This window comes from Mesocricetus auratus, unplaced genomic scaffold, assembly GCF_017639785.1.
Source record: "Mesocricetus auratus isolate SY011 unplaced genomic scaffold, BCM_Maur_2.0 Super-Scaffold_100031, whole genome shotgun sequence".
Lineage (NCBI taxonomy): Eukaryota > Metazoa > Chordata > Mammalia > Rodentia > Cricetidae > Mesocricetus > Mesocricetus auratus.
In genome coordinates this window covers 16,139,961-16,166,348 of record NW_024429212.1, presented here as the reverse complement: position 1 = coordinate 16,166,348, position 26,388 = coordinate 16,139,961, and the positions used below count along the sequence as shown (strand labels likewise).

Here is a 26,388-nt window from a genome sequence, read left to right as displayed (position 1 = left end):
TAAAATGTCCACCAGCTGTTTCTCCTCCGCTGAGGTCAATGCTCTGGGAACAAAGTACCAGCAACTTGGAGAGGGGAGAAATTAGTATTGAGACGGATGGACCGTGGGGGAGCTGGGAAGCCACAGGACGGGTCACCACGGGAAAACAGTATAACCCTTTAGATGTCTAAGAACTAAAGGGGCTAGCTTTAGACTGGGGTTGTTCTGATGGGGCTTGCAAATACCCTCGTGGGGCCAAGCTCCCAGGCAACTCTAAAGTTTAAGACTGACCACTTGAGTCTCTTGGCAGCAGGAAACGTGAAGGAATGCTGAAAGTGGTCTCTACCTTCAAGGGGCTTGTACTTCACCACCGGTCTTCACGGAAATCGCTGTTTGGGCCGAGCGGCCACAGTAGGCTTGACATAGAGAAGGGTTGGACTGCTGGTGGCCGATGTGGACAGATGCATTTGGGACACACAGACTGGGACAGAAGGGAAGGCATCCCAGGCAATGGCAGCTACAAAGTCCAAAGTCCCCTTTGGTTTACTCTGAAGCGCCACACTGGGACACTGCCTTGATCCAAGTTACACTTTCATGAGGAAGGGCAGACCGCTGGGGAAACATGCAGGAGCAAGCTACTCCGTTTGTCTTTCCTCCTAGTTCCCTGTGTAGCATAGTCAAGCGCCAGGCTTCGGGAAAGCTACCGAGGGAGTGCGCACAGAGGATTATTACATCAACTGCAAAGCAGGCACTCTGAATGAACGTGATGGCGCATGGCTGTACCACCAGCCTCTGGAAAGAAGAGGCAGATCAAGGGCACCCTTGGTTACACGACATCCAGATTAAAAAACAAAATCAAGACGGGAAACATACGACACCCTTGTTAAGCCTCTGACAGCAGGCTATAGTTATGTATTTAGGAATATATATGCAAACCATTTAAAAAAGAGGCATGATTTGAAGGAGAGCAAGGAAGTGTGTATGGGAGAGCTTAGAGAGGAAAAGGAAAGGGTAAAGTTTCTAGTGGGGGATTATTATTGCCAAGAAAGCAAATTAATTAACAAGTGGATTATTTTGAGTAGTATTTGTCAAGCACCTAACTGCACATGCTCCTGTGTTCTTGGTGTTTGGGACGAACAAAAGACACAGAAAGAGGTGTACAATGCTAGGGTGCTTTTAATTTCAACACACCGATCCTGCTTCCTTTCCGTAAGTAAGCATTTGATACGCATGTTTACTTACGAGACGGTAAAGTAAATGGACATGGAAGGTGCTGAGGGGCCATTAAGGTACTTGCTGCCAAGCCTGGTATTCAATCCCCAGAGCCCAGCTCATGAAGACTGTCCTCATGCACCGTTTGAACAAACACAACAATTATTGTTAAAGGTGTGCATCAGAGAGACTGCTCGGTGACTAAGTGTGTACTGCTCTTCCAAAGGACCTGAGTTCAGATCCCAGAACCCATGTCAGGTGGGCTTATAACTGCCTATAGCTCCACATCCAGGGGTTCCCATGATCTCTCTTGGACTCTGCGGGCACTCAGGTTGCCCACACTCAAGACACATGGAGAGGCTGGTTATGATGGCACACACCTTAATTCCAGCACCAGAGAGGAAGAGGCAGGGGAAATCTCTGTGAATTCCAAGCCAGTCTAGTCTAGAGTAAAACCCCGTCTCAAACAAGCAGACATTCATATACGTAAGTTTTAAAATTACACAGAGAGACAGAGAGAGGTGTTTATTTCACCACCTTAGAGAAAAGTGTATATTAAGGAAACACTGGTAATGCTTTCAAGAAGACGACTCATATACCTCCACATGCAGTTTTGTTGTTTTTCGAGACACGGTTTCTCTATTGCGTTGGAGGCTGTCCTGGAACTCACTGTGTAGACCAGGCTGGCCTCGAACTCAGAGATCCTCTGCCACCCGAGGGCTGGAACTAAAGGCGTGCACCACTAACACCCAGCTTTGTTTTGGTTTTAATGGGAGCATTTGAGTAGAGGAAGACAGGAACCAGCAAAAACCATGAGAAATAAGGGAACTGCTCTTCAGGAAGAAGCATTACTCGGGGTACCTAGAGACATGTGGTGGCAGCTGGGCTCCCCGTTCTTGAAGACTGAGCGAAAACAGCAGCACGAGCTACAGGGCCACACGTCTTCTCCTGCTGCAGTCATTTCGACAGCACACGCTACGGCCCTCAGCAGTCAGAGGGAATCTACACTTAGGGCAGAACAGTGAAATATACATGAAAGCACATGTGAATTCAAGGTGCACAGGGAGTGCGAGCATCACCCCTGATGAAATCTCCCGGCTGTTCTTTTGCAGTCTGGTTTGTGCCCCTCACCCACCCACAGCCGATGGCGCCTGGCCTTTACTCTTCTGGTCTTAGAGGGCTCTATCCCTTTTGGTTCCCTGCAAGCAGCACCACGTTGTCCGAACGAGGCACTAGAGATGAAATCATCCATTTTCAATCTCCTTTCATGTGTTGGGATGAAGTTTTCTAGTGTGAAACCTATTACTTTTAATTTTTTAAGACTTATTTTAATGCTTGAGAGTTTTGTCTGCCTGTATGTGCTTCTGGTGCCCCCAAAGTTAGAAGAGGGTGTTGGACTGGAGCCAGGGATGGCTGTAACCATGTAGGTGCTGGGAACTGATCCTGGGTCCTCTGTAAGAACAAGAAATGTTTTTAACCACTGATACATCTCTCTAGCCCTGTTTACTTTTCTTAAAGCATTGCTACAGTGGGCCCCAGGGGGGAACCTGCTCAGCGGTGCCACCTTCAAAGGGGACATTCTGCTCACGGGATGTGCTTAGAAAGAAGTGCAAAGCTATTCTAAGTCTCTTAGTCGCCGCTCTTGCCTTACAGAGGTCAGGAAAACACACTTTAGTGTTGAATGTTATTCACCCTTTTGAATTCTTTTCCATCCAGCGTCGATTTCTAAAGCACTAAAAACAAAGTTCGAGGACAATCTTATCTCCTGGGTTAATTTTCTTCCACCGAGAAAACAAGCGGGTCACATCACGTCACGCTCACACCCGCGAGGGGCTTGTGGCTCCCCCCCCCCACCTTCATTTTGTATTGTGCTCACCCAGTCTGCTGCTGCTCTCAAGGCAGCCAGACGCCTAAGCCTCACCTTATCGGTGACTCTGGCTATTCTGGCTACTCATGTGTAACTCGCAACATCAGTCACTTCTGATTGCCTATCTGGAACCTGAGTGACAGGCTACCCTTCAAAGAAAGATGGCAGTTGAGACACACACACACACACACACACACACACACACACACACGCACGCACGCACGCACGCACGCACGCACCACAAATTTCGGGGAACAATTCAGGGAAAAAGATTTTGAAGCAAGATGAGCCAACTTGTGTGGCGACAGCCTTCTCTAAGACTGAGGAATACATGCAGATGTAGGCAGAAACAACACATCTGCAGATGCTGGCAGGCAGCATCACTCGACAAATACCCCCCCCCCCTTTAAATAACTCTACAGTGATGTATTGGGCTGCAATTACATAAACAGAAAGTACTAGGACCTAAGCCTACAGGTTCTGTGGGTCTCAAGACTTCATGCAATCAATATTCTGACATCTGTAACGCAAATTTGTCCCTACAGTGCTGATGCCAGAAACTAAGGGATTCAACATTACTTGATGAGTTCTGTTCAGAAGTTGAAACAAACTCAGTTGGATTCTTTAGCGTAACAACCCTTGCGCCACTTTTTATTTACTTTTCTTAATTTGGGTCATTAAGAAAACATAGTCGTCTCCTTATTAGGGAAAGTTTCATTAAAAGGGCTTGGGATACAGCTTGTTTAAAAAAACAATACTTGTAGCCATGTTAATAGTTCTAAATGTCTGGAAGCCTGTTAAACAAAAACAACCTTAACAATCTGAAGTTCAAGCAGTAAGAATTTTTAAAAAGTTGGCCATGAAGAGTAGTCAAATATTCCAGGAACTTTTATAGCAGGAAAACATTCCGCCTCTTTGAGACAGTCTTGCTTATGAAGCCCAGGCTAACCTTGAGCTCACTGTCCTGTGCCACTGTGCCCGACACAGCCTTCTTAATCTTTCCTTAGAAATGACTGTTTTAGGGAAGTATGAAGATGGTGTTATCACAAAGGAGCTGGGGAGATGACTCAGTAAAGGTTTCCCACTTAAGCACAAAGACCTGAGTTCAGATCCCCAGAACCATCATACAAAGCTGGGGTCAATGGTGGGCACCTGTAATCTCAGCCCTGAGAAGGCAGAAGAAGGCAGGTCAACCAAGACCTGTCCTAAAAGAGGTTAAGACAACAGCTCTGGAGCCGGGCGTTGGTGGCGCATGCCTTTAATCTCAGCACTCGGGAGGCAGGGGCAGGCGGATCTCTGTGAGTTCGGGGCCAGCCTGGTCTACAGAGCGAGTTCCAGGACAGCCTCCAGAGCTACACAGAGAAACCCTGTCCTGTCTCCAAAAAACAAACAAAAAACAACAACAGCTCTAAGTGTTCAGAGACTGCTGCTGCCTCTCTTTTACCCTCTGACTCTCCTGAGGGTCAAAGTTGATTACTGAGGTAATGTTTTTGAAATATCTGGGAACTAGGTCAAAGAGCACATTGCCACAGACACTTCCATCTTCTCCAGCTTCACCCAGCTAGACGAGTATTTGTACATCTGTTTCCCTCTACATAGTGGAGGAGGATTGCATATAAGCTCAGAAGGAGTAAAACTAATTCTACTTTAATTTGTTTACAGACAAGGTCTCATTATATAGCCCTCGCTAGCCTGGAATTCATCCAGACCAAGCTGGCTTTGAACTCGAGATTTGTCTGCTTTTGCCTACCGAGTGCTGGGGTTGAAGGTGTGTCCCACCACATATGGCTGGAAGGAAAAATGTAAAAGCTGTTTTGTTTTCCTCTTCACCACTCTTTGGCTCAAGCAACCTGGGCAGACGATGGACACATACCACATGTGCTTGGCTAAGCTGCCATTCTTTAAAGGAGTAGTCTAACGTAAGAATCTAAAAGGAAATGTTTATTATTAAATACATAGACCCAAAACATTCAAGCTTAAAAAAAATACAGCATGAGACAAAGTGTGTACACACATTGATCTATCAGGGTTCAAAACAGGAAAGTGAATATACTGATGAGCTGTGATTGTACGAGGGGAACTCTTCGGCAAGTCTGTCCTCCTGACCCCTGGGAAGCCGTGCAAACCCTTTGCTACTTGGTCTACGTCATTATCTTCCCTCCCAACCCACCTGACAGTGCAGTAGCCACTCCTCTCTGAGCAAGGTCAACTTAGGTCAGAAATGCAGAAGTCTGGGCACTCCCAGCAGACAAAACCCGAAACGTTCCCAGTGGTACCCTCACCTTGCCCTGCGCAATCACCTAATTAAATAAACTAAGATAGTGTGAAAAAGCAGCTGTACGAGAGAAAGAAACACTCCTGCCTCGTCAACAATATGGGCAGTATTAGGTTCCCAATACAAACAAATGCACCTAACGGAGAACCAGAAACTGTGCAGTAAGCACCGTGTCACTTACAAGACATGCCGGTATTAAGTGGTGTCACCCCCTACATGCCTGCAGTAATTGTTTGTGTTTATAGGCAACCTATAGGAAAGACCGCTGTCTCTCCTACACACCAGCAAGAGCAGCTCCACGTGCACACAGCACAGACCACACACATCTGCAGTCTCTTCCACTCATTTGCTCCCTGTCATTTCTGTTCCTTGAACCCGTGCGTCAGGCTAAGGCTGCTCTGGAAGCAGGGAAAACCAGGGACCAAAAGATCTGACTCTAATTGGTGGTTTAACTCCAAGATCACACAGAGGCCTCCCCCTGGATCTTGAATAATCCCCCATGTGCATACAATCTGACATCACAGCAAATACTGTAACTTTAAAATAAGTTATTCATCCTTCCCTGGACTTGGATGCAACAAGAACCTGTGATTATCTACCCCACCTCACAACACACAGCAGTGAAGGCAAATGGAAAACCACCTCAGGAGCTCATATCTTTAAAGAAAGGATGCAATAAGGCTGCCTCCGCTGTTATCCTTGAAGCTGGGTTTAGATCCAGAAGTTTGTCAAGCAGGTCATAGGCTTCATCAGGTACTGCGTCCCAGCCTTCCAAGTTGGCTGTGCACTCCCTGGGCCGACTCCCACAGTCATCGCTGTCCCCTTTCCACGAGGAACCCTCGGAGTGCTGTGCTGGAGGCGGCTGTCCCCAGGAAGCAGCTCTATGGTCAGCGTTCTCTAGAGAGGCGCCCCCTGGTGAATCAACTGCTAACTTGGGAATGGTGGGGTCCAGACCCCTTAGTCTCTCACACAGTTTCCTCAAGTCTTGTGCTGGGACCTCTCTGCTACACAGAACTGATTTGCCTAAAAGAGAAAAAGAATTACCTGAATATTATCAGAAGCAACTCATGAGGAAGCAACACACTAGTCATGTGCCTCATGAATGTGTTCACCGTTCATACTCTAATATACTCACTAGGCGAGAAAAAGGACGAGGTGCTCAGCAATGGAAAGAGAAAAGAAAGAAATTAACACAAACCAGGCTTAGTGAGAATATCTGAGTCCATTTGTATTTTTAAAACTCACTTGTACCTTTGCTAGGAAATTCTAGCCAGGGGACAGCCTTACACTTTTATCCCTAAATTTATCAGCTTGCTCTGGGATCCTAAGTAAGTTAAAGGTCAGCAAGTCCTAGCTACACGAACACACACATCTTAGCACACATGTTAGTAGTGAGGGAAACAACCTAATGAACACATTTTTTTTTTTTTTTGCTCAAAGTTTTCTTTGAATTTATTCAATACAATTCAATGAGTATTCAACAACTGCCTACAACGCGGGAGGCGGCGGACAACACTGGTAAGCCAGCACTCTGTCACGAAACAGCGCGTCTGTGGACACCAAGTCTTTCGCACCCTGCTCAAGTTTGTAAGACCTGTTTGAAGTAACTCTATTATAATAACTCTGACTTATGAGGGAAAGAAATCCAAGCTTCTCAACAAGATGTTTTGGTACTGGCTGACAAACTCCAGATCCCCAACCTTCTCGTGAAGCTGTTTAACAGGAGGTGGATAGCTTTAAGTAGTCGAGAACAAATGTAAGCATGTCCTATTCTTTGTACTGTAATCCTAACGTCAGGACAGCAGCACCACCACCTCCTGGTGGGTATTAGTTCAGCTTATTAACACTGAAAACTAACAGGTAGACAGACACTAACTGCAGAGTCAGCGTTGCTGACTACTTTTTGGCAAATCTGTTTTGAGAGTCTTCTAAAGACCACCATACAGTTTTTCTGGTACACTGGACCTTGGCAACTGTGCTCCAAAGCAAGGGCATTGTAACAGTATTCTAGGCAGAAGCAGTCCTTTCTAATTAATTTTCCTAATCGTCCTTTCCATGTAGACAGGGTCGGGGCTCAAGTATGTGCCTCTTCAGTTGTCAGTCAGTTCTGACAGGTCTTCCTGCTTAAGAACCCCGGGTTACTCCTGAGGTAGGCCAACTGAATGACTGAGCATATCACGCACTGACTGATGTACACCTCGATGGGAAGTAGCAACTAGCACAATACTGGAAGAATAGACACGCGATGGGGTTTGAGTTTTCATGAGGCTGAAGTAATTCTGAGGCACCCCAAAGAATGCATTCGCTTAGTCTTAACCTGTGCTGCTAATATTTAAGCTCCTAAGTTGGGTGTGGTAACACATCTGTAATGGAAACACTCAGGAGGCAAAGGCAGGAGGATCTCTCTGAGTTCCAGGCTGGCTTGGTATGTAGTCAGTTCCAGGCCAGCCAGAGGCATACAATGAGACCCTGTCCCAAAAAGTAAAGAAATTACATATACTACCTGTTTACTTCTTTATCACCCTAACCCCAAGGAAAGTACAGACTAGCAAGTATATATTCCTATTACCTTCCCTTACAGTAGTCCTCACTTCAGTGCCAAGTACCTGATCCTTTATAGCAGAGTAAGATTTACTATTAGAAACATTTATATATTAAAAGTCAAATTACAATCTAAGAGTTAAGACTGCAAAGCTGATTTCTTCTAGCTAAATGACAAAGAAATGTAAAATTCAGCCTTTAATACTTTCAAGCAAGTAAAAATTTCTGAAGAGTTGATGACTTTATGAATACAGAATAAGTTTATTTGCAAGGAGAATTTTGTAACTATTTAGCAATTTATAGGTGATAATCAAAAACATCTGTGTTGTTCTAGGATATAAAACTTACCAAAAGCTTTAGCAGCCTGGATAGTTTCCCTGGATCCTCGAATTGTCATGATTTGAGCCAGAGCGGTTAAATCATCGCTGGCCTTGTAAAATGGGTACCGCCCACTGAGCAGGGAGAGGAGTATGACACCTGCAGACCACATGTCAATGGCTGCAATAGAAAACAAACTCTGTGAACGTGTGACCATCTAAACCAGTAGCTGCAGACCTTTACTTCCAACTAACACCATCTTAGAAGCCTTAAAGGCACGACACATAGGCTTGATCCAACGGAATTCTCATCAAGTAGTTCTGGAATAGATATTTAAGTTTCTTGGGATATTTTAATGTATAACCACAACCCTAATTCAACTTTCTTTCTGCAAAACAGATTTCTCTCTCGAACACACTGGTGAATCCGAAAATTTAAGTAAATGCACATTTTATAGGACCAAAGGAAATTCAACAATAGCTACATAGGAAGACTAGGTACAATTTTTAAGACGGCAGCTCGGTAGTGGCGGTGTTCTCCTTTGAATGAGAACAGCACCAGAATAAGCCTGACTTGAGTCTTCCTCCTAACCGTCCTAGTATTAAGTTATTGCTGTCCCCCTGGCCACTCACTTTCTTAGTTTCATTTTACCACTGTCTGCCCCTTCAATGTCATCTCCTCCACCCTGTGCTGAGATTCCCCGGAATTCTGATTTCTTCCCTGCATATTCTCCCTCAGAATTCCATCTACTTTATAGCCACAACTATCATTTGTACGTTTGAGCATTAAGCTCAACCAAGTTCCCATTCCAGCTCCTTCCCCAAGCTTCAGACTTAATTTTCACTCTGCAGGACATTCTATTTAGATGAGCCATAAATCTCAAGCCAGCTACGCTCAGTGCAATTTTACCTTCCCTATGAACCAGGCTCTCCTTTGTTCTCTCTTGTCTCCAGGCCCACGTCCACGTCCCTCAGGCCAGTGATGTAAACACCCTGGATGCCTTTCCCCTCAGCACCCCACGCACCATTTTGACAGCACCTACTAAGCTATGCGTGTCAATTCCTTAACTTTTTTTCATTCCTGTCACCAATGCTGTCATTCATGCGCTCCTCACCTCTCACCTGGATACTAGCCTAAAGAATCTGTGCTTCCTGCACATCTGCAGTGACCTCGAATGCAACCCTTACTGTCTGTGCTTCCTGCACATCTGCAGTGACCTCGAATGCAACCCTTACTGTCTGTGCTTGCATGGCGTCTACGGTCCACAGTCCAAGAGGTCCAACAAGTGTAGCCTGTATCTTCCCAGTGCTTCTGATCATCTCCTCATCTCCGTTTACACTAAGCAACACTAAATTTATGGTTTCCTCTACAGTTAGACTATGCTGTTTCCTGAGTTTCTCAGGTCGTGATCAATGCCAATCTCCTAATTTCCTCAGAGGTCCTCTTCTCTATGAACTTCTTTTCACAACCCCTTTGGGTAAGAACAGATGCCCCTCAATACCCTGCACAGTTTTATCACCAGATCCAACAAGTCATTTTGTAATTGAGACCATGTGTGTCCTAACTATAGTATGAACAGATAGTGGGACTTCTTGTGCTACATACCTGTGGTTTGGTTAGGACACTTTGTCAGGACCTCTGGTGCTCTGAATCCTGGTGTGCCTGCCCGAGGGGCAACCTGCTGCCTCCTACAAGGGACAAGTAAGACATCCAGTTATGTTAAAACTGAACTATTGGTGGGGCATGCCTTTAATCTATCCTAGCTTGGGAGACAGAAGCTAGCCTGGTCTATACAGACAGAGCTCCAGGACAGCCAGGGCTACATAGAGACAAACAAACCACCAAAAACAAAACAAAAACCAAAACACTAAACAAAAAAAATGTTGAACTATGTTAAGTCTAAAAATAAGCTATCAATGTAGTTCGCATAAAATTCTGTCCTGGTGTCAATATAAATAAAATTGTTATAAGTACTAAAAACTAACTATGATAATATTCTTCTCTATTTTACTTTCATTCTCCCCCACCAACTCCCACACCCTGGCCTTATCCCAGACAGATTTTTAACACAATTTCCAAGTATAAAAACAGATGGCAGATAATAAAAACTGTAATAGAAAAACAGAGCACAACAGGAGTTTATATAAAAATTCTTTTGTTTGGGGATCTTGAGTTACTGATACACTCACTCATGTGTAGATTTGAGTTAATCAGGAAGAATCTATAAAAACCAAAACTCCAAGCAGAGAGCGAAGCCTTATTATTTGGTCCTTGCACAACAGCTTGTGCAAGAAGTGTCTCCAAGGGTGTCTTCCACCCACCCTTAGTTGCATGTGAGAGCAGACGTGTTTTCCAGAGAAAGTGTCTTCATCAAACGAGTATGTGACAACTGTTGTCCAGGGTGTTGCTGTGTGCCAGGGCCCACCTTCACTCCCTCACTCACAAAACCAACATCCCATCGGTTGTTTCCAATTCTAACCGTGCCTGGTGGCACGCGGTGAATCTACAGCACCTTGGAAACACCTCACCTTGACAGGCAAATGCTGCAGACTTTATCTGTTCCATAACAGTCGCACGTCAGGACAGCCGGGCTCGGACTGGTGGTTTTCCTCATCACGCTAGCCACAGCTTTCGTAGACATGGTCACACTAGCCACAGCTTTTGTAGACACGGCCGTCTTTTTTGTTGCTGGCTTTCTTGAGATTATGTCCACAGTCTTTGATTGCTTTATGAGCTAAAAAAAAAGAAAAAAAAAGTTGAATTTTCTATGTTCGTGACATTTACCATGATGCCTTCAAATGTTGGCATGGTAAAAGCACGTTCAGAAGCATAAACTTCATTCAAAACTGCTGAAGGAGATACCAGACTGCAATTCAACAGTTGTCCATTAAAATGTTTTAGGGTCACTGGGCATGGTCAGACATGTTAGTAATAGCTGAACTAGGAGGGCTGAGGCAGGAGGATCCCAAGTACGATGTCAATCTAGGCTATGTAATAAAAGCCTGTCTCCACCAAAAAAAAAAAAAGAAAAAAAAAGTTTGGCTTTTTCGGGGGTTTTCTAATGCCATTCAAATTTACTAATTAGTTTGGCAGACTTTATTAGAACTTTCCTGAAACTCTGGAGAAGAACTCTAACAGTACTAAGAGTTATTAATTACTAAGGCCTAACTCCATTTCACAACTGTATCCCTCAGTTATACTAAGTTAGTCTGTTAATTGAGCTAGTGCTGTCACAGGGTCCCTAAGTCAATTTAAAATCAAACAATCTGAAGGTTCTTTACAAGTATATTTACTCTACGTGTGGGGACTGTAAGGTGCTGAGAGCTCAGGAGAAGTTTAGCCCTGTTATGAATGTTCCAGAAAAGCAACAGCCAATCAGAATAAAAAACGCCATCAAAAAAGTTCAGAAAAAAAAACTAAAGACAATTGAATCGAATAAAAATACCTTCTGCCAAAGCTAAACTCTACAGCATGCTCTAACCCTAACTCCAGCGGATCCCCTGAGCTTGTCAGCGCGAGGCTGACGGGCAGGTGAGCTAGGAAGCTACATTACTTACTTTCTCTGCAGGGCTCTCATGTGAAATGGAGCTGTGTATATTGAAATTTCTTTCTCCAAAAACAGAGCGCTGAGCAGAAAGGCCTACAGATCCCTCCTACAATACCAACAAAAACAAGGAAAACAAGGGTTACATCTGTAACACTTTCTGCCAGCTGTACTCTGCCATACTTCTGAAAGAGTTAAGTGACATAAAACAAAATCAGCTGCAACCAAGACATTCTCAGGTACCAAAACACTGTGTGAAACGAGAAACTCATCTAGGCAACTTGTAACATTGTAATACCCACACAGTGTCACCATAGTTCACACACACATATACACAAGACCAAGTCTCTAAAGTCATTTGCACAGATGCTTCATTTCCCTGGGCAGCTAAAATGGAGATAGACACTTTGAAATTTTCCCTATAATGCATTTTAAAAAGGAGAAAGGACATCTACATTTTCTTTCTAACACACAGGGAATTTTTCCTGTTTTATCATATAATGTAATTTATAACAGCAAAGAATATAAGTTGACAAAGCAGGAAACTTTAGTTTGAAATAGAGTAAAAACTAACCAGCTGAAACACGTAGCAAAGGTTTTAAAGTCTTTTAAACACAAGCTATTCTAGTACTCTATCTCCCCCTGCTGGTTGATGGAGAACACTCCTAAACATTTCTGTATGAAAATGTAACAGGTAGAACCTTTGTGTCTTTCCCTTGTTTAATGTGAATTTGTGTGTTGGCGTAGGATCTTTTGACAGAAGTTTTTGCGGCACACTGCTGATCCAGATTTTTAGGAGCTGGGCGACTCAGTGAGCTCTTGTGTCCAGTGACTCCTTGGTACTTGCTCCGTGAGCAATCTTCCTGCTGAGCCTCAGACTGGACAAACTTGAGAAGTTCTATTTTTGTGTCATGGGTTCCTTGGGCCAAACCAAAGTCCACCAAGGCATACCTAAGCAGCAAAATAATGTATTATCAGCCTCCTATAGCACCTTAACCTTAATAACATTGTAATGCTATCAAACCACATTCAGAAACTGCAGTTCATTCCAGAACAATAAAGAGTTTATAATTGGGGGGAAGGGAGGCCTGGAAAAATGGCTCAACAGTTAGAACTGGTTCCCTTCCAGAGGACCTGGGTTCAATTCTCAGCACTGACATGGCAGTTCACAAACATCTATAACTCCAGTTCCAGGGGATCCGACACCTTCATACCAATGCACACAAAACAAGGTTGAATAAATTATTTTTATTTTTGAGGCAGGGTTTCTCTGTGGCTTTGGAGGTTGTCCTGGAACTAGCTCTTGTAGACCAGGCTGGTCTTGAACTCACAGAGATCTGCCTGCCTCTGCCTTCCAAGTGCTGGGATTAAAGGCGTGTGCTAGAATTATAATAGTAAACAAAAACAAAAGAAAGAAAAATTCTAAAAACCTAATAGCTAAGACCGAAAATCAGAGAAAGGTGAATCCTTAAACGGATGGGTCAGTTAAGCACTCTTTCTAGTTATGGCCTGTGTGGAGACAAGAAGATGGGGATGAAGAGAAAAAGCAAAATCCTTGGCCGTTCAGCAGTGGGCAGTGGGCATCCCAATAGGTAATTTCTAATGAAACAATATAAAGAAATCACAGAAAAACAAGGGCTACAGAATCAAGTCTTAATTTTCTTACCATACTAAGTATGATATATAATGTAAATACTATCTTCAGCTTTAACATCTCTCCCACATTTAATCAACAAAAATACACATATAACAACTTTGGTGTTAAAACAGAAAGCTATGTTGTCCAGTGTTACCATTTACTAAAATGAAAATATAAAGCATAGAAACAAGGGCTCTAAGGTCAAAACTGGCTAAGATTCTAAGTTTTTTTCATCTAAGTGCATAGCTCACAATGTACATTGTGTATTTTCCTCATTGAGTTTTCGCTCCCCAATCACTATGAAAACTTAAACAGAACCCACGTGAACACTGTGGTTGTTTACATTGTACGTCTAACAGATAGACTTCACAGTGCAAATTCAGCTGTGAATGTTTTCTAGGATTCTTCCTACTTACTTTTTCAGGCGTCTATTGTATAAAAAGTTGCTGGGTTTCACATCACGGTGAACAATACCAAACTGATGAATCCGTTTTAAAGCTATGAAGAGATTAAACATATACTCCCGTACTTCTTGGAAGGAGAGAGAATTCAAAATGTCCTAAAACAAAGTTACAAATAAAGTTACAAAACTATTTCAACTAAACATTCAACTAGTTAAAGTTATAAAACTATTAAAACCTACCAAAAACGACTCATGTTCCAGATATGGCATGGCAATAACCACATGGTCGTTCTTCCGGAAGCAGTACTTAACTCCCATGACGTTGTCTTGCCCCCTGGTGGGAAAGGCACAGTGAACTAACTTTGGAGGGAAGGTGAGATGCACTGTCACTTTATGCTTTAAAAAATGAATTATTTAGCAACACATATGTACTAGAAAACGCAAAATCATATTAGTGAATATAAGCATTTAACTGACATAATCCCAGCACTTGGAGGCAAGAGGCAGGCAGATCTCTGTGAGTTCGAGGCCAGCCTGATCTACAGAGCGAGTGCCAGGATAGGTTCCAAAGCTACACAGAGAAACCCTGTCTGGAAAAACAAAACAATACAAAACAAACAAACAACAACAACAAAAAAGATAAAAATTTTCAAACAAAACTAGCACCAGTTACCCAAGGTTAAAATAGCACTCTAACCCTGAGATATCTACAGCTTTAACTTAGGAAGTAGCAGATGACTAGGCTTATTAGCAGGTAAGGTATTAGCAGCAGTAGGTGTTAAAAGTAAGTAGCGTTCATTGACTATCACTGTAATGTCAAAGCTCTGAAACACTCGGTCCAATGGGATACCTTCATCAAACCTCTCCTGCCGGGGTCCAGGGACTACACACAAGAGGAAGCAGGAGGATCGAGCTCTAGAGCCAGAGGGGCTGGATGACCCCAAGGAAACCCTCTTCCAGACACAGACTGAAGCATGTATAAACTCACAGAACCAGCAGCACACACAAGGCCTGCGCAGGTTCAAGTCAGAGGGGGTCCCAGAGCTATGGGGATGATGGCCGACAGCAAAGAAACTCAATACATTTTTTGTAGATATTTTGTCGCATGTTGTCTTGTTTGGGCTTTTTTTTTTTTTTTTTGGTCTTACTAGTCTTTTGCCTATATATTATGGTTTCTGACCTTGTGTTTTTGTGGGTTTTGTTGGGTTATGTGTGTTGCTTGAGTTTTTTTTTCCTTTTTCATTTCACTTTGTCCATTCACTCAGAGACCCTCCTGCCTCTGCCTCCCAGCTTCTGAATGAAAGGTGTGCACCACCATGCCCAGCCTTAGTTCTTTTGTTTGTTTGCCTGTTTGTTCGCTTTCTATAGAGAGAAAAAGGGCGTGCAGTTGGGTAGATGATGGGGAAGTCCTAGAAGGAACCGGTGGATGATCAGAATATACTGTATGAAAAATTTTCAGTTAAAAAACAAAACCCCAGCCGGGCGTTGGTGGCGCATGCCTTTAATCCCAGCACTTGGGAGGCAGAGGCAGGCGGATCTTTGTGAGTTCGAGGCCAGCCTGGTCTACAAGAGCTAGTTCCAGGACAGCCTCCAAAGCCACAGAGAAACCCTGTCTCGAAAAACCAAAAAAAAAAAAAAAAAAAAAAAAACCCCAAACATCAACCTCACAGCGCCCTCATGGAAAAGGTTATCCTCTACCCCTTTCTAGAAGCGGAAACGAGACAAGGAGAACGACCCCAAAGTCAGGAAAGGAGTTACATCATGAAGGTATGATTGAATCCAGGCAGTCTCCTCTAGGTGTATACTCCTATTCACTACGCTAGACTTCTTTGAACAAGGTAGGGACTTTAGAGGGAAGGTCAATGCAGTTATCAATGAAGCAGGAAAACCAAAGGAGGAAGCGTCTAAAACCAAGGACCACACATTAACCTCCACACTTTTCACAGTGGGAAGCCAAGAGATACTTTTTTGGGGCCCAGGCTCTCACACTGTAGTTTGGTCTGGCTAGAAACTAACAGAGATCCTCTGCCTTGGCACTGTTGGGAATATAGGCACGCCAGGTTTGGATGATGTCAGTTAGGAGTAACATGAAGAAGATGAGGATGGTATCTACGTGTCTGGCTTGAGCAACTGAGGCAGATAAGGATATTTGCTGGACTGGTTATTTTCTGGCTAGGCAAGACAGGTTAAAATTCAGGGGTGTATGTGCACATCTGGGTATGGGTGCAATACACAGAAAGACAAATTATCGCATTATCTTATCCAATAAAGTGGATTCCATAGAGTAGGAAGTAAAACAGGGTTGTTAGAGGGCAAGGTTAGCGGGCAGGGCATACAAAGAGGTTCCATAAGTTATCAAAATAATCTGGCTAACAGCAATAGGCCCAGTGTTCTGCTGTACAGTAGGGTCACTACAGTTTAGAGCAACTTATTTACACGTTTCATCTGAAGGTTTAAAACACACACAAAAAAGATAAGTCTTTAAGGAGAATTATGATTGGACCTGATTTGATCATTATACATTATTTGCATGTATAAACTCTATAGATGTGTGACTATTCTGTGTCTATTAAAAAGTCAATTGTGTTCAACAAAGAGAGCAACAACTGAGTGTGCAGTCAAAGAGAAGCGTGTAGCTAAAAACGCACGGCACATGTCTTTAAAGAGAGCAACGGAACAAGAATGCAACTAGTAGACCAGGACAAGGCAGCGCAGGTGAGCACTGGTCTTCTCGTCCACACCGGCAGGGTTAACCAACAGAGAGAGACTAAGGGGAAGGACACGGCAAACAACTCTACCCTAAGAAAAACACAGGAGACGAGGCTGCCAGTACTTGAGACGTAAATAGTTCTTCCCACTGAGAACAACCCCAACCATAAGCAAAGGCTGGCTGGGTTACAAACAGATATGAAAATAAGAACAGAAGCCATGCTGGACCCCAAGAGAAATCCCCTCTAAAGGGACTAATGGAAATCTACCCATCAAAGCTATGGGGCAAAGCACTAGCCAAGAGCCAACAGGTGACTGGGAACTTTAATTCAGGTACAACCTCGTTGTTCCTGCTGGACTTCTGCATAGACCACAAACCACACTTAGCCAGTTCAGCTGTAAGCTGCCTACCCCGCAACGGTCAGACACTGGAGCTCTGCTGCGATTCTTACAGGGTGGCTTGTTGGAATCAAGTGCTTCAGGGCAATCTTCTCTTCGTGGCCTACTTGCAGCTGTGCCGTGGCCAAATAGACAGAGCTGAAGGTGCCTGCAGAGCAATTTAGTACATTTTTCAGTGTAGGCTTTAAAGATGTCAAGGTGAACAGTGCTTTTAAGAGATTAATAAGTGTCTTAATGGGATAATAGATTAAGTTATGACTGCTTGTTTTATTCTAAATATTTATTACTTTCATTCTTTCCAAGAGGGAGAAAATCTGTTACCACAGTTACTAACATTACCATGGTTTCAACAGTTTAACAACAGTAAAATATACCCTTAAATTACCTTCTCCAATTTTGTCCTTAATTTTGAACACATTGACAAGCTGAGGTACAGCTTCACAAAGCTTCTCAATGTCTTTTTTAATGCCTATGAGGGAAGTAAGAATTTATAGTTAGAATCAACAAGAGGTACTTTAGGTTTTTCTGTTGTTCATGTTGGTTTGGGACAGGGCAGCTCCCCTCAATCCCAGAAACTGTGCTGGGATGAAAGGTATGCACCACCACCACCAGGCTTGGACAGGGCCCTGTTACAGCCCACGCTGGCCAAGGCTTGTGGTTCTCCCACTGCTGTCTCTCAGGTACCATGACAGGAATTTGCCATCATGGCCCCAGCTTATTATAAAAGATAAATCAACAAAATACATTTTAAATCAAGTAATTGACCACAAAATGAAAACCCTATAGGTTGCTAAAAAGTTGCAAGTTGCAAAATGTTAACTAGCAGGAAAAATAAAAAGCCCCAAAATTAAGCACGGCAAATTTCTACTGTATTGGGGCCACACACTAAGAGATGCTGCTAGCACACAGTTGGCCTTTAAGATGAAAATGCTAAGTTTAGAGCAAAAAAGGCCTGAAGCTGGGCAAGGGGGTGAATCCAACAGTCCAGCTACTAAGGACCTGAGCCCAGGAGAGGGGTATGCTAGTACATGCTGTTACTTCCAGAGCCTAGGACATACCCACAAGAGGGTTAGGAGTTCAAGACCAGACTGGGATACATAGTGACTTTTAGGCCTGAGTGTCTCAAAACAAATACCCCTCAAAAATTTTTTTAAAAAAATGCAATGTATGCTGTCATCACTAGATGGCATAATAGGGGCACAGTGCAATAATCTAGAAAACAATTTCCTTTATCAGACAAAATCTTACAGGCCAAAAAAGGTTAGACACAGAAGGGCCAGTCTGTACTTAGACAGTCTTCTAAGCTCTCTAGTTTGAGGGGGGCAAGATCTCATTAATGTGTCCCCTAAGTTAATGGCATCCTGCTTTTGACCCCAGAAAACTGCTAAATAGTATACATAGCTAAAATAAGTTGAAGCAGTGACATAAAACCCAATAAACTACTGACACAAAAGACAAACACGCAGGCGTCTTCAGGTTCAGTGGTAGACCGGAAGCCAAGCGCGGAGCTGGTCCCTGGTGATTACACCCCAGTGCCTCCACACTCACCGCCCCTCAGGTGCCTTCCTCCCTGCAGCAGTGTGGCCAGCACTCAGGGCTCACACAGCCAAGGGCTTCCCATCCCATGGCACTTGGTTTCTGACAGTCTTGCTATATGTGGCTCAGGCTGGTCTCAAGCTGGCATCCCTCCTCCTCCTCCTTCCTGAATGCTGGGACTCCAGGCACACGCCACTGCTTGGCCCTCAAATCTACTTATCAGCACTAGGAGGTTGGCACAATAAGAAGGAATATCTTGCCAGGCACAGCAGCACACACCATTAATCCCAGCACTTGGAAGGCAGAGGCAGGCATCTCCATGAATTCTAGGGCAGCCTGGTCTACACAGCAAGTTTGAGGAAACTGGCTAGCGTGTAGAGTGAGACCCTGTCTAAAATCAGATATAGAAACTTAGTCAGCAAGTTACATCACTTGCTCAGCTTCAGAGACACACCACCGACGCTTAAAACCACTCACGCATAATCACTACCTTTAAAAATGTTCGGCAACGAGTATACTTTTAAAATGAATAAGCTGGGTTAGCTGGGTTTCTCCAGGAATTTTAATCTAGTAGAAGACACAGACGTTATTACTCTTTCTGTTTGTTTGTTTCCAAGACAGGGTTTTTCTGTGTAGTTCCGGCTGTCTTGGAACTCACTGTGTACACCAGAAAGGCCTCAAACTTACAGAGATCAGCCTGCCTCTGTCTCATGAGCGCTGGGATCAAAGGTGTGCGTCACCAACGCCCAGCCTAACTGGGTTGTGCTCTAATGTGGAAAAAAGGACATTTTAAGAAAGAAGGAACTATGTATGTGGAGACACTAAAAAAAGGAATGAATGATTGGGATGAGAAGAATTAATGAAATACAATGAAGCCAAAAAAGGGCAAAGAAGAGAATGTAAGTAATTGGGACAGAAAGTTTAAAGTAGAAAAATGACAAGAGGTAAGACAGATTTGAAGAGGAGGAGGAACACCAAGAAGCAGAGATCAAGCAGAGTCCAAGGCCCGGCGCAGTGTTCTTTCTCCTACAATGAGCCACTCAAAGCAACAACTGAAGCTGCCCTCGCCTTCCCCTCTGTGAGGCAGGTGTGATGGAGATTCTAGTTTCGCTACAGGAGGCAAAGCAACATGACACTGGAAACGGAGGACCTACTGAACCCCGTCCTCTCACGTCACCCTTGAGCACGGAACTCCTGTCTAGAGGTGTACACTTATCGTCATCACCATTCCTGCAGGGTTAGGACAAACCTGTGCTCACTAGTAAAGTGCGCTACCACTGAGCTACACTACCAGCTGTTGTTTTATATCTACTGAATAGAGGTTGGGATAAAAATAGTTTCCACGTCTTTTGGGTATTTAGAGGACTAAAATAAGTGTACACACACTTTACACAAAGTTTATCACATAGTAAATGCTCAATGTATGACTATGTTAATTCTTACTATTATAGTTACACTGGGGGAGGAGGTGTTGAGACAGCGTCTCTGCAGTCCTGACTGTCCTGGAGTTTGCTATGTAGACAAGGCTGGCCTCAAACACAGATCCTCTTGACTCTGCCTCCCAAGTAAGTGAAAGGCTGTGCTGCCATTTCCAGCTACAGCTAGCTTGAGGACATTAATTAACCTTTTAATCACTGATTTATCTCTTACATCTAAAGAGCCTGCATATAATAGATACTTAGTATGCATCCATCACTCAGATATGTTTTCAATCTCACCATGGAGAAACAGTGTAGAGTATGTCAAAACTAGTTATCTTTTTGGACAAGCCTAAATTGACTTAAAGACAAAGATGATGGTTAGCTTTGGGGGAAAAGCATAGGCGCCTGGGACTCTTCTGTTTAAAAACACGCATGTTAAATGAACACCGCCACGTGGGCACCGGGCACAAGCTGTAAGTAGAGACACTGCTTCTGCGGGAGGGGCTGAGGCAGGGTCTCAAGCAGCCCAGGCTGGACTTGAAGTCCTATGCGGAGGCCTCGCCCTCCAGCTGAGTTTAGGGAGGTGAACCACCATGCCCAGCTCGAGGGGCTCACTCCAGCTTGTAAGATCCTGTGTTTTCCTTGAATAGTGAGCAGTGTTCTGTCACTACTACAAACCATCCCACTCATTTCTTCCGCCTGTGTTCTGCTTCTGAACACTGAAAATCCCTCCCCTCCCTTCCTAAAGACCCAGCTTTTCTGAGGTAAACCAACGGGACGCCTCTGCAAGAGAATTCCCAGTTTCTGCGCAGGCATCAACAAGCATGCTCCCCTACAAAGCCTCTAGCATTTGGACCTAACCAACTTCATCGAAAAAGAGACAGCTGGATTCTGATCCTCTTAAGATGCAATCCAATCGTGGGTCTGGATGTTATGACTCTACACGGTCACGTGAAATCCTACGCAAACAGGCAACTCACTTATGAGTCAGGTGAGTGTGGGTTTGTTCTTTTTTCATTTCTGAGGTTGTAATTTAATCACAGTTCTCCCTTCTCTTTATTCCTAGCTTTGATGCCGAACAGCAGGTTGCCCGTGCATCTTCGGAACTGTACACCTGGGGTGTTACACACACACACACACACACACACACACACACACACACACAGATACCTGAGAGTTTACACACACACACACAGATACCTGAGAGTTTACACACACACACACACCTGGGGTGTTACACACACACACACACAGATACCTGAGAGTTTACACACACACACTCACCTGAGAGTTTACTGGGGTGTCACACACACACACTCGCACGCACGCACGTACCTGAGAGTTTAACACTCTGCTCATATTTTTTTTAAGGAGTCGTCGGCGGGACTCCTGTCGGCGCCACGCAGGGGAGAGAACGCCATGGGCTCCTCCATCTCGGCACCCGGTGAGGAAGCTTCCAGCACGCACAACCGGGATGGGCGATGCCGGCTACCGAGTCATGTCCGCGGGGCGGGGGCGCAGCCGCTGTGAGAACCACAACCGTGTGAGACAGGGTGAAGCCACTCACTCAACAACCAACACCTACGGCCCTCACAGGAAAAAAACATTTAAAAATACCCCCGCGTCCAAAGAACAGCCTGGGGGGGGGGCGGGGGCGGGCGTCGCTGGCCGGGGCTCGCCCGCTCGCCCGCCGCTGTGGGGGAGGGAGCGACGGCGGTTTGACCCGAGCAGACCCGGGAGGAAATCGCTCGCCGGGGAGGCTGTCCCACCGCCCCGCTCAAACCGACCGGACCGACCGAGGGCGGCTGGGAGCCAACCCAGCGGGCAGTGAATGAATGAGACAATGAACGAACGAATGAATGGTCCCCCGAGGGCGGAGGGCGAGCGCCCTCACGCCAACGGGGAGCTCAGTGCGCAGGCGCGCCCCTTTCCCGCCGCGGGTTCAAAAGCGCAGAGGCAGGATGCTCGGCGGGGCGACCGTGGAGAGGACGCGCTCCCGAGCCTCACGGCCCGGAGCTGCGGGGGAGCAGACACTCACGGTTGACGCAAGTCCGGGGGTGGGGGAGGCTCGCACGGTCGCAGCCGCCGGGAGGGAGCGCTCGCCCGCTCGCCAGCCCGCCCGCTCGCCCGCCGAGCCAAGGCACCGACCGCGCCTGCGCGGAGTCTTCCCGCGCTGCTAGGAACTGCCCATGCGCACCCGCTAGCCCTGCGCGCCCGAGGCCCCGCCCTAAAAGGGGGCGGGGTTGACGGAAGAGGTGTGGTCTCACTTCTTGGCTCGGTCCGCCTTTGGTTTTCTTCCCTGCACGAGTAGGCGTCCCTGCTGTCTGTCTGTGGCTCTTTATTTTATTTTTTCCTAGGGCGAGCACGGCCGTCAGAAGCCGTCCCAGCGTCGCGTCTTTTTAAAAACAAATATAACCCAGTCTAAGCGTGCAGGACTGCGGGGCGAGCGTGGATGGGGGCTCCGGCCGCTGGCTGCGTCCCCGGTGGGGGGATGGACTCGCTGTCAAGGGTTCCGTAAGGGGCGGGGCCGGGAAGTCACCCGCCCACCCCGGGGCTGGCACACGCTGGGCGAGCGAGCTCTCCACCTACCGCTGCGGTCTCAACGTTTTGACAATTTTTGTTGTTGTTTTTGTGGCGTTTGCGGCGCTTTTTCCGTTGCTGTTTGTTGCTGCCGGTGTCCCTCGTCTCCGAGGAATCGTCGCCAAGTTTAATATGGGTTTTTGTTGGTTTTTTTCCCCTCCCTCCCAGAATTTCATACTTCTAGCTCTCGTGGGTCGCTCTTGAGTCCCGTTTTGAGTAATTTTTTTTAAAGGTGTGAGTGGGGGGCGGGCACTCACGAGCCAAACACACCTTTTTTTGTTGCTGTGGAGAGCCCATGGCTATGGCAACTCTTGTAAGGAAAGCATCGGAGGTGTAGTCCATTATTATCATCACGGCAGGAAGCAGGGCGGCGTGGCAGGCGTACTTGCAGGAGGAGCTGAGAACTCTGCCTGCAGACCAGCAGGAAGCAAGGGGAAAAGAAAAGGGACCCTGGGCCTGGCTTGAGCTTTTGAAACCTCAAAGCCCACCCCCAGTGACAGGCACGTCCTCCAAGGAGGCCACACCTCCTAACAGCGCCCCTCCCCGGTGACTAAAGCCGGGACCCATTCCTGTTCACACCCACCACAACTGGTGTATGCTTGCTTTCTGCTCAGAGGCAACTTCCTTTAGAACTCCCAAGTCCAGGTTTATTCAACAACGGGCGCCTCCACCCATGCTGCCCGAGTTAGACTCCCACAAGATCGAAGTTGTGTACCTGGGGTACGCTGGAATCTAGTTGGCACCACCTCCTCCTTGGCGCCCAAAATCAGGCCCCAGAGTCTCAAAAATAAAATAAAATAAAAAAACATGTTGGTGCTGCCATCACCAAAGCAACCGATCATTGGAAAAGCCCTGGTGACAGTGAAAGGGACCTCTTAAGGCAGACAGACCCAGATGAGGCGGTTCCTTCTGCCTCTGCCCTGATCATCAAAGCCCTCAAGGAGCTACCAAGAGACAGAACCAGGACGACATTAAACGCCGTGGTGGAAATACCACTTTTCATACGCACCCAACAGATGCAGCACTGGTCCCCAGCCAGAGAGCATTCTAGAACTGTGAAGGAGACACTGGGTATTCCGGCAGACATCCCATATGGCAACAACAGAGTTGCAGTAGATGTCCGTCTTGTTAAAGAAGGAACAAGAGAAAATAGCTCAATTGAAAAGATGTCATCTCACAGTAGGAATGTCTTACTTTTTATTTTGTCCGTGAGGGTTTGCCTGAACGTATGTATATTCATTGTGCATGCCTAGTGCCCACGGAGGACAGGAGAGGGCATCCCATCCCCTACAGCCACAGATAGAAGCAGCTGTGAGCTTTTTTTGGTGGGTGCTGGGAACCAAACTTTAGTCCTTTGCAAGAGCTTGCAAGTGTTCTTTAAAAAAAAAAACAAACAAAAAACATCATTTTATTTTATTTGCATGGTATGAATGTGTCACAGATCCCCTGGAATCAGAGCTACAGACAGTTTTAAACTGTCATGTGGGTGCTGGGTCTTGAACCCAGATCCCCTGGAAGACCAGTCAGTGCTCTTAACCACTGAGTCATTCCACAACTTCTGAGTAAATTTTTACATATGGTGTTAGATAAGGGTCTCATCTTGTTCTTTTTTTTAAAATGCTATTCTTTTGTTTGTACATACTCAGTTTTACTATGACACTCACCAATATTTTTAGGTTTTTTTTAAACCATAGGTAGGGTTAGGTATCAAAGGAAATGCTTAGCTTAAATTCCATTTAACTGTATAAGTAACTCCATTCACTGTAGTTAGAAGATACTCATTTTTCTCTTGTTATTTTATAACATAGTTGAAAGAGATACATCTGAATTAATTTTAAAACAACTGCTTAGAAGGAAGTCTGCTCATCATAAAAGTTATCTGTCTGCCTTGTTTGTTTATCCGCCCTTTCATGTGACATCTGTGGATAAATGTGACCCAGTTTCAGAAATCAAAAAACATGAAGACTGGGGAGTTCTGAGAGGAGCATCTAGAAATCTAGCAATACAGAAAAAAAAAGAGAAAACAATACTGTGACTGCATTGAAGGTGACCGAAGTTCACAAACTAAAAATAGAACGCTCGCCCCCAAAAGACAAGTATCTCAAACACTGGGAAAATCATGTTATCATTACTAAAGTTTAGAGATTCAGTCAGATTCACATTTAAATACCCAAATGTAAACACGAAGACAGAGGTCAAGCATCATAAGCTGGAATGGCAGGTCTTGCTCCCAGGGACTGAAAGTTGACCTTCTAGCCAGTTCCAACACTGGCTGACAGCTTCAGTTCAGCCATTAGTGTGCAAAAATGAACGCCCACCTCAGTGAAGTCAGGATGGCTTCACTTCCAAAGTGCTTGTCGTCTTTAAAAGGGTTTGTTTAAAGTTTTGAAATATTCCTAAAAACTCCGAGGTGAACGTGCCCTTTTGCTGGAAGAAATAATGCTTTAAGGTCATGTCTTTTTTTTTTTTTTTGGTTTTTTTTCGAAACAGGTTTTCTCTGTGGCTTTGGAGCCTGTCCTGGAACTCACTTTGTAGACCAGGCTGGCCTCGAACTCACAGAGATCCACCTGCCTCTGCCTCCCAAGTGCTGGGATTAAAGGCATGCGCCACCAACGCCCAGCTCCTTTTTTTTAAAGCATATCAAATGCTGCATTAAACCTTTAATATTCTTGTGTGTTTTCAAATTCCAGCTAACTTTAACTTACAAATTAAACATGTGGATGCCTGTTCACTAAGGCAACTTATTGAAACACAACTTTATACAGTAACGTTGACTGAGACGTATAACTAGTGTGTTTCCCAGAAATGGAACAGTTATTTCTTTAGTTTTAAAATGGAAATTTGCCCCCCCCAATAAGTCTGTAAATGTCTGCCTCCAAAACAATGATATGGATAGGAAATTAACTGATAATTCTCTTCAGTTTGATATTGGGCATCGCAGAGTCACAACACATAGCTCTGAGGATTAGACCAAATTCTACCTGCTTTTGTACATGCTCCCAGTAAAAATGAATGCTTTCAATTGTTGCATTTTGAAAATTATTAAATTTTTAAATAATATTTTATGTTGCATTACAATCTTTTAAAATCCAACTTTTAATGTCCATAAGTTTTACACTCATTTGTTGTACATACTTCCTATGACCACTTCTACCCTTCAGTAGTTGAGTTGAGTTGAGTGCTTATTACAGAGTTGTGTAGTCTTCAATATAAAATTCATAGTTACTATTTGGCCTTTTGTATGTGGGGTATACATGTCTGTGGGTACATTTATGTGTGTGTGGTGGGGGGTATACATGTCTGTGGGTATATTTATGTGTGCGGGGGATATACATGTTTGTGGCTATATTTATGTGGGGGGGTATACAAATCTGTGGGTATATTTATGTGTGTGGGGGTATACATGTCTGTGGGTATATTTATGTGCCTGCTTGTGGAGGACAGAGAACATTCTCGGATGCTCTTCCTCAGGTGCCATCACTTTGTTTTTGGGGACAGGGTCTATTATTGGCCTGGGGCTTGCCAATTAAGCAAGAGAGGTTGGTCATTGAACCCCAGGGATTTGCCAGCCCCTTCCCCAAAAGTCGGATTATAAGCATGTGACACTTTGCCTGGCTTTTTCTTTTTTAGATATGGGTTATGGTAATTAAATTCAGGTCCTCATTCTTGTAAGGCAAGTACTGCCTTAGGTTTCTATTGCTTTGTAGAGACACCATGACCAAGGCAATTCTTTTTTTTGGGGGGGGGTTTCGAGACAGGGTTTCTCCATATTGTTTTGGAGGCTGTCCTGGAACTCACTGTATAGACCAGGCTGGCCTCAAACTCACAGAGATCTGCCTGCCTCTGCCTCCCGAGTGCTGGGACTAAAGGCGTGCGCCACCACCACTTGGCTACCAAGGAATTCTTACAAAAGAATGTTGGGGGGTCTTGCTTACAGTTTCAGAGGCTTAGTCCATTATCATCAT

General features: G+C 44.9%; 1 protein-coding gene across 1 annotated transcript; it reads right to left on the bottom strand.

Annotated features, from left to right (window-relative positions):
* Positions 1 to 4,978: 4,978 nt before the first annotated feature.
* Cdc7 (cell division cycle 7) lies at positions 4,979 to 21,832 on the bottom strand. The gene is given in 12 exon segments (XM_040733484.1): positions 4,979 to 6,356; positions 8,223 to 8,372; positions 9,798 to 9,880; positions 10,721 to 10,926; positions 11,750 to 11,845; positions 12,438 to 12,687; positions 13,792 to 13,934; positions 14,019 to 14,112; positions 16,899 to 17,034; positions 17,272 to 17,355; positions 21,179 to 21,209; positions 21,211 to 21,832. Coding segments are annotated over 12 exon segments (1,719 nt in total). The 5' UTR covers positions 21,277 to 21,832; the 3' UTR covers positions 4,979 to 5,976.
* Between the last annotated feature and the right edge of the window lie 4,556 nt (positions 21,833 to 26,388).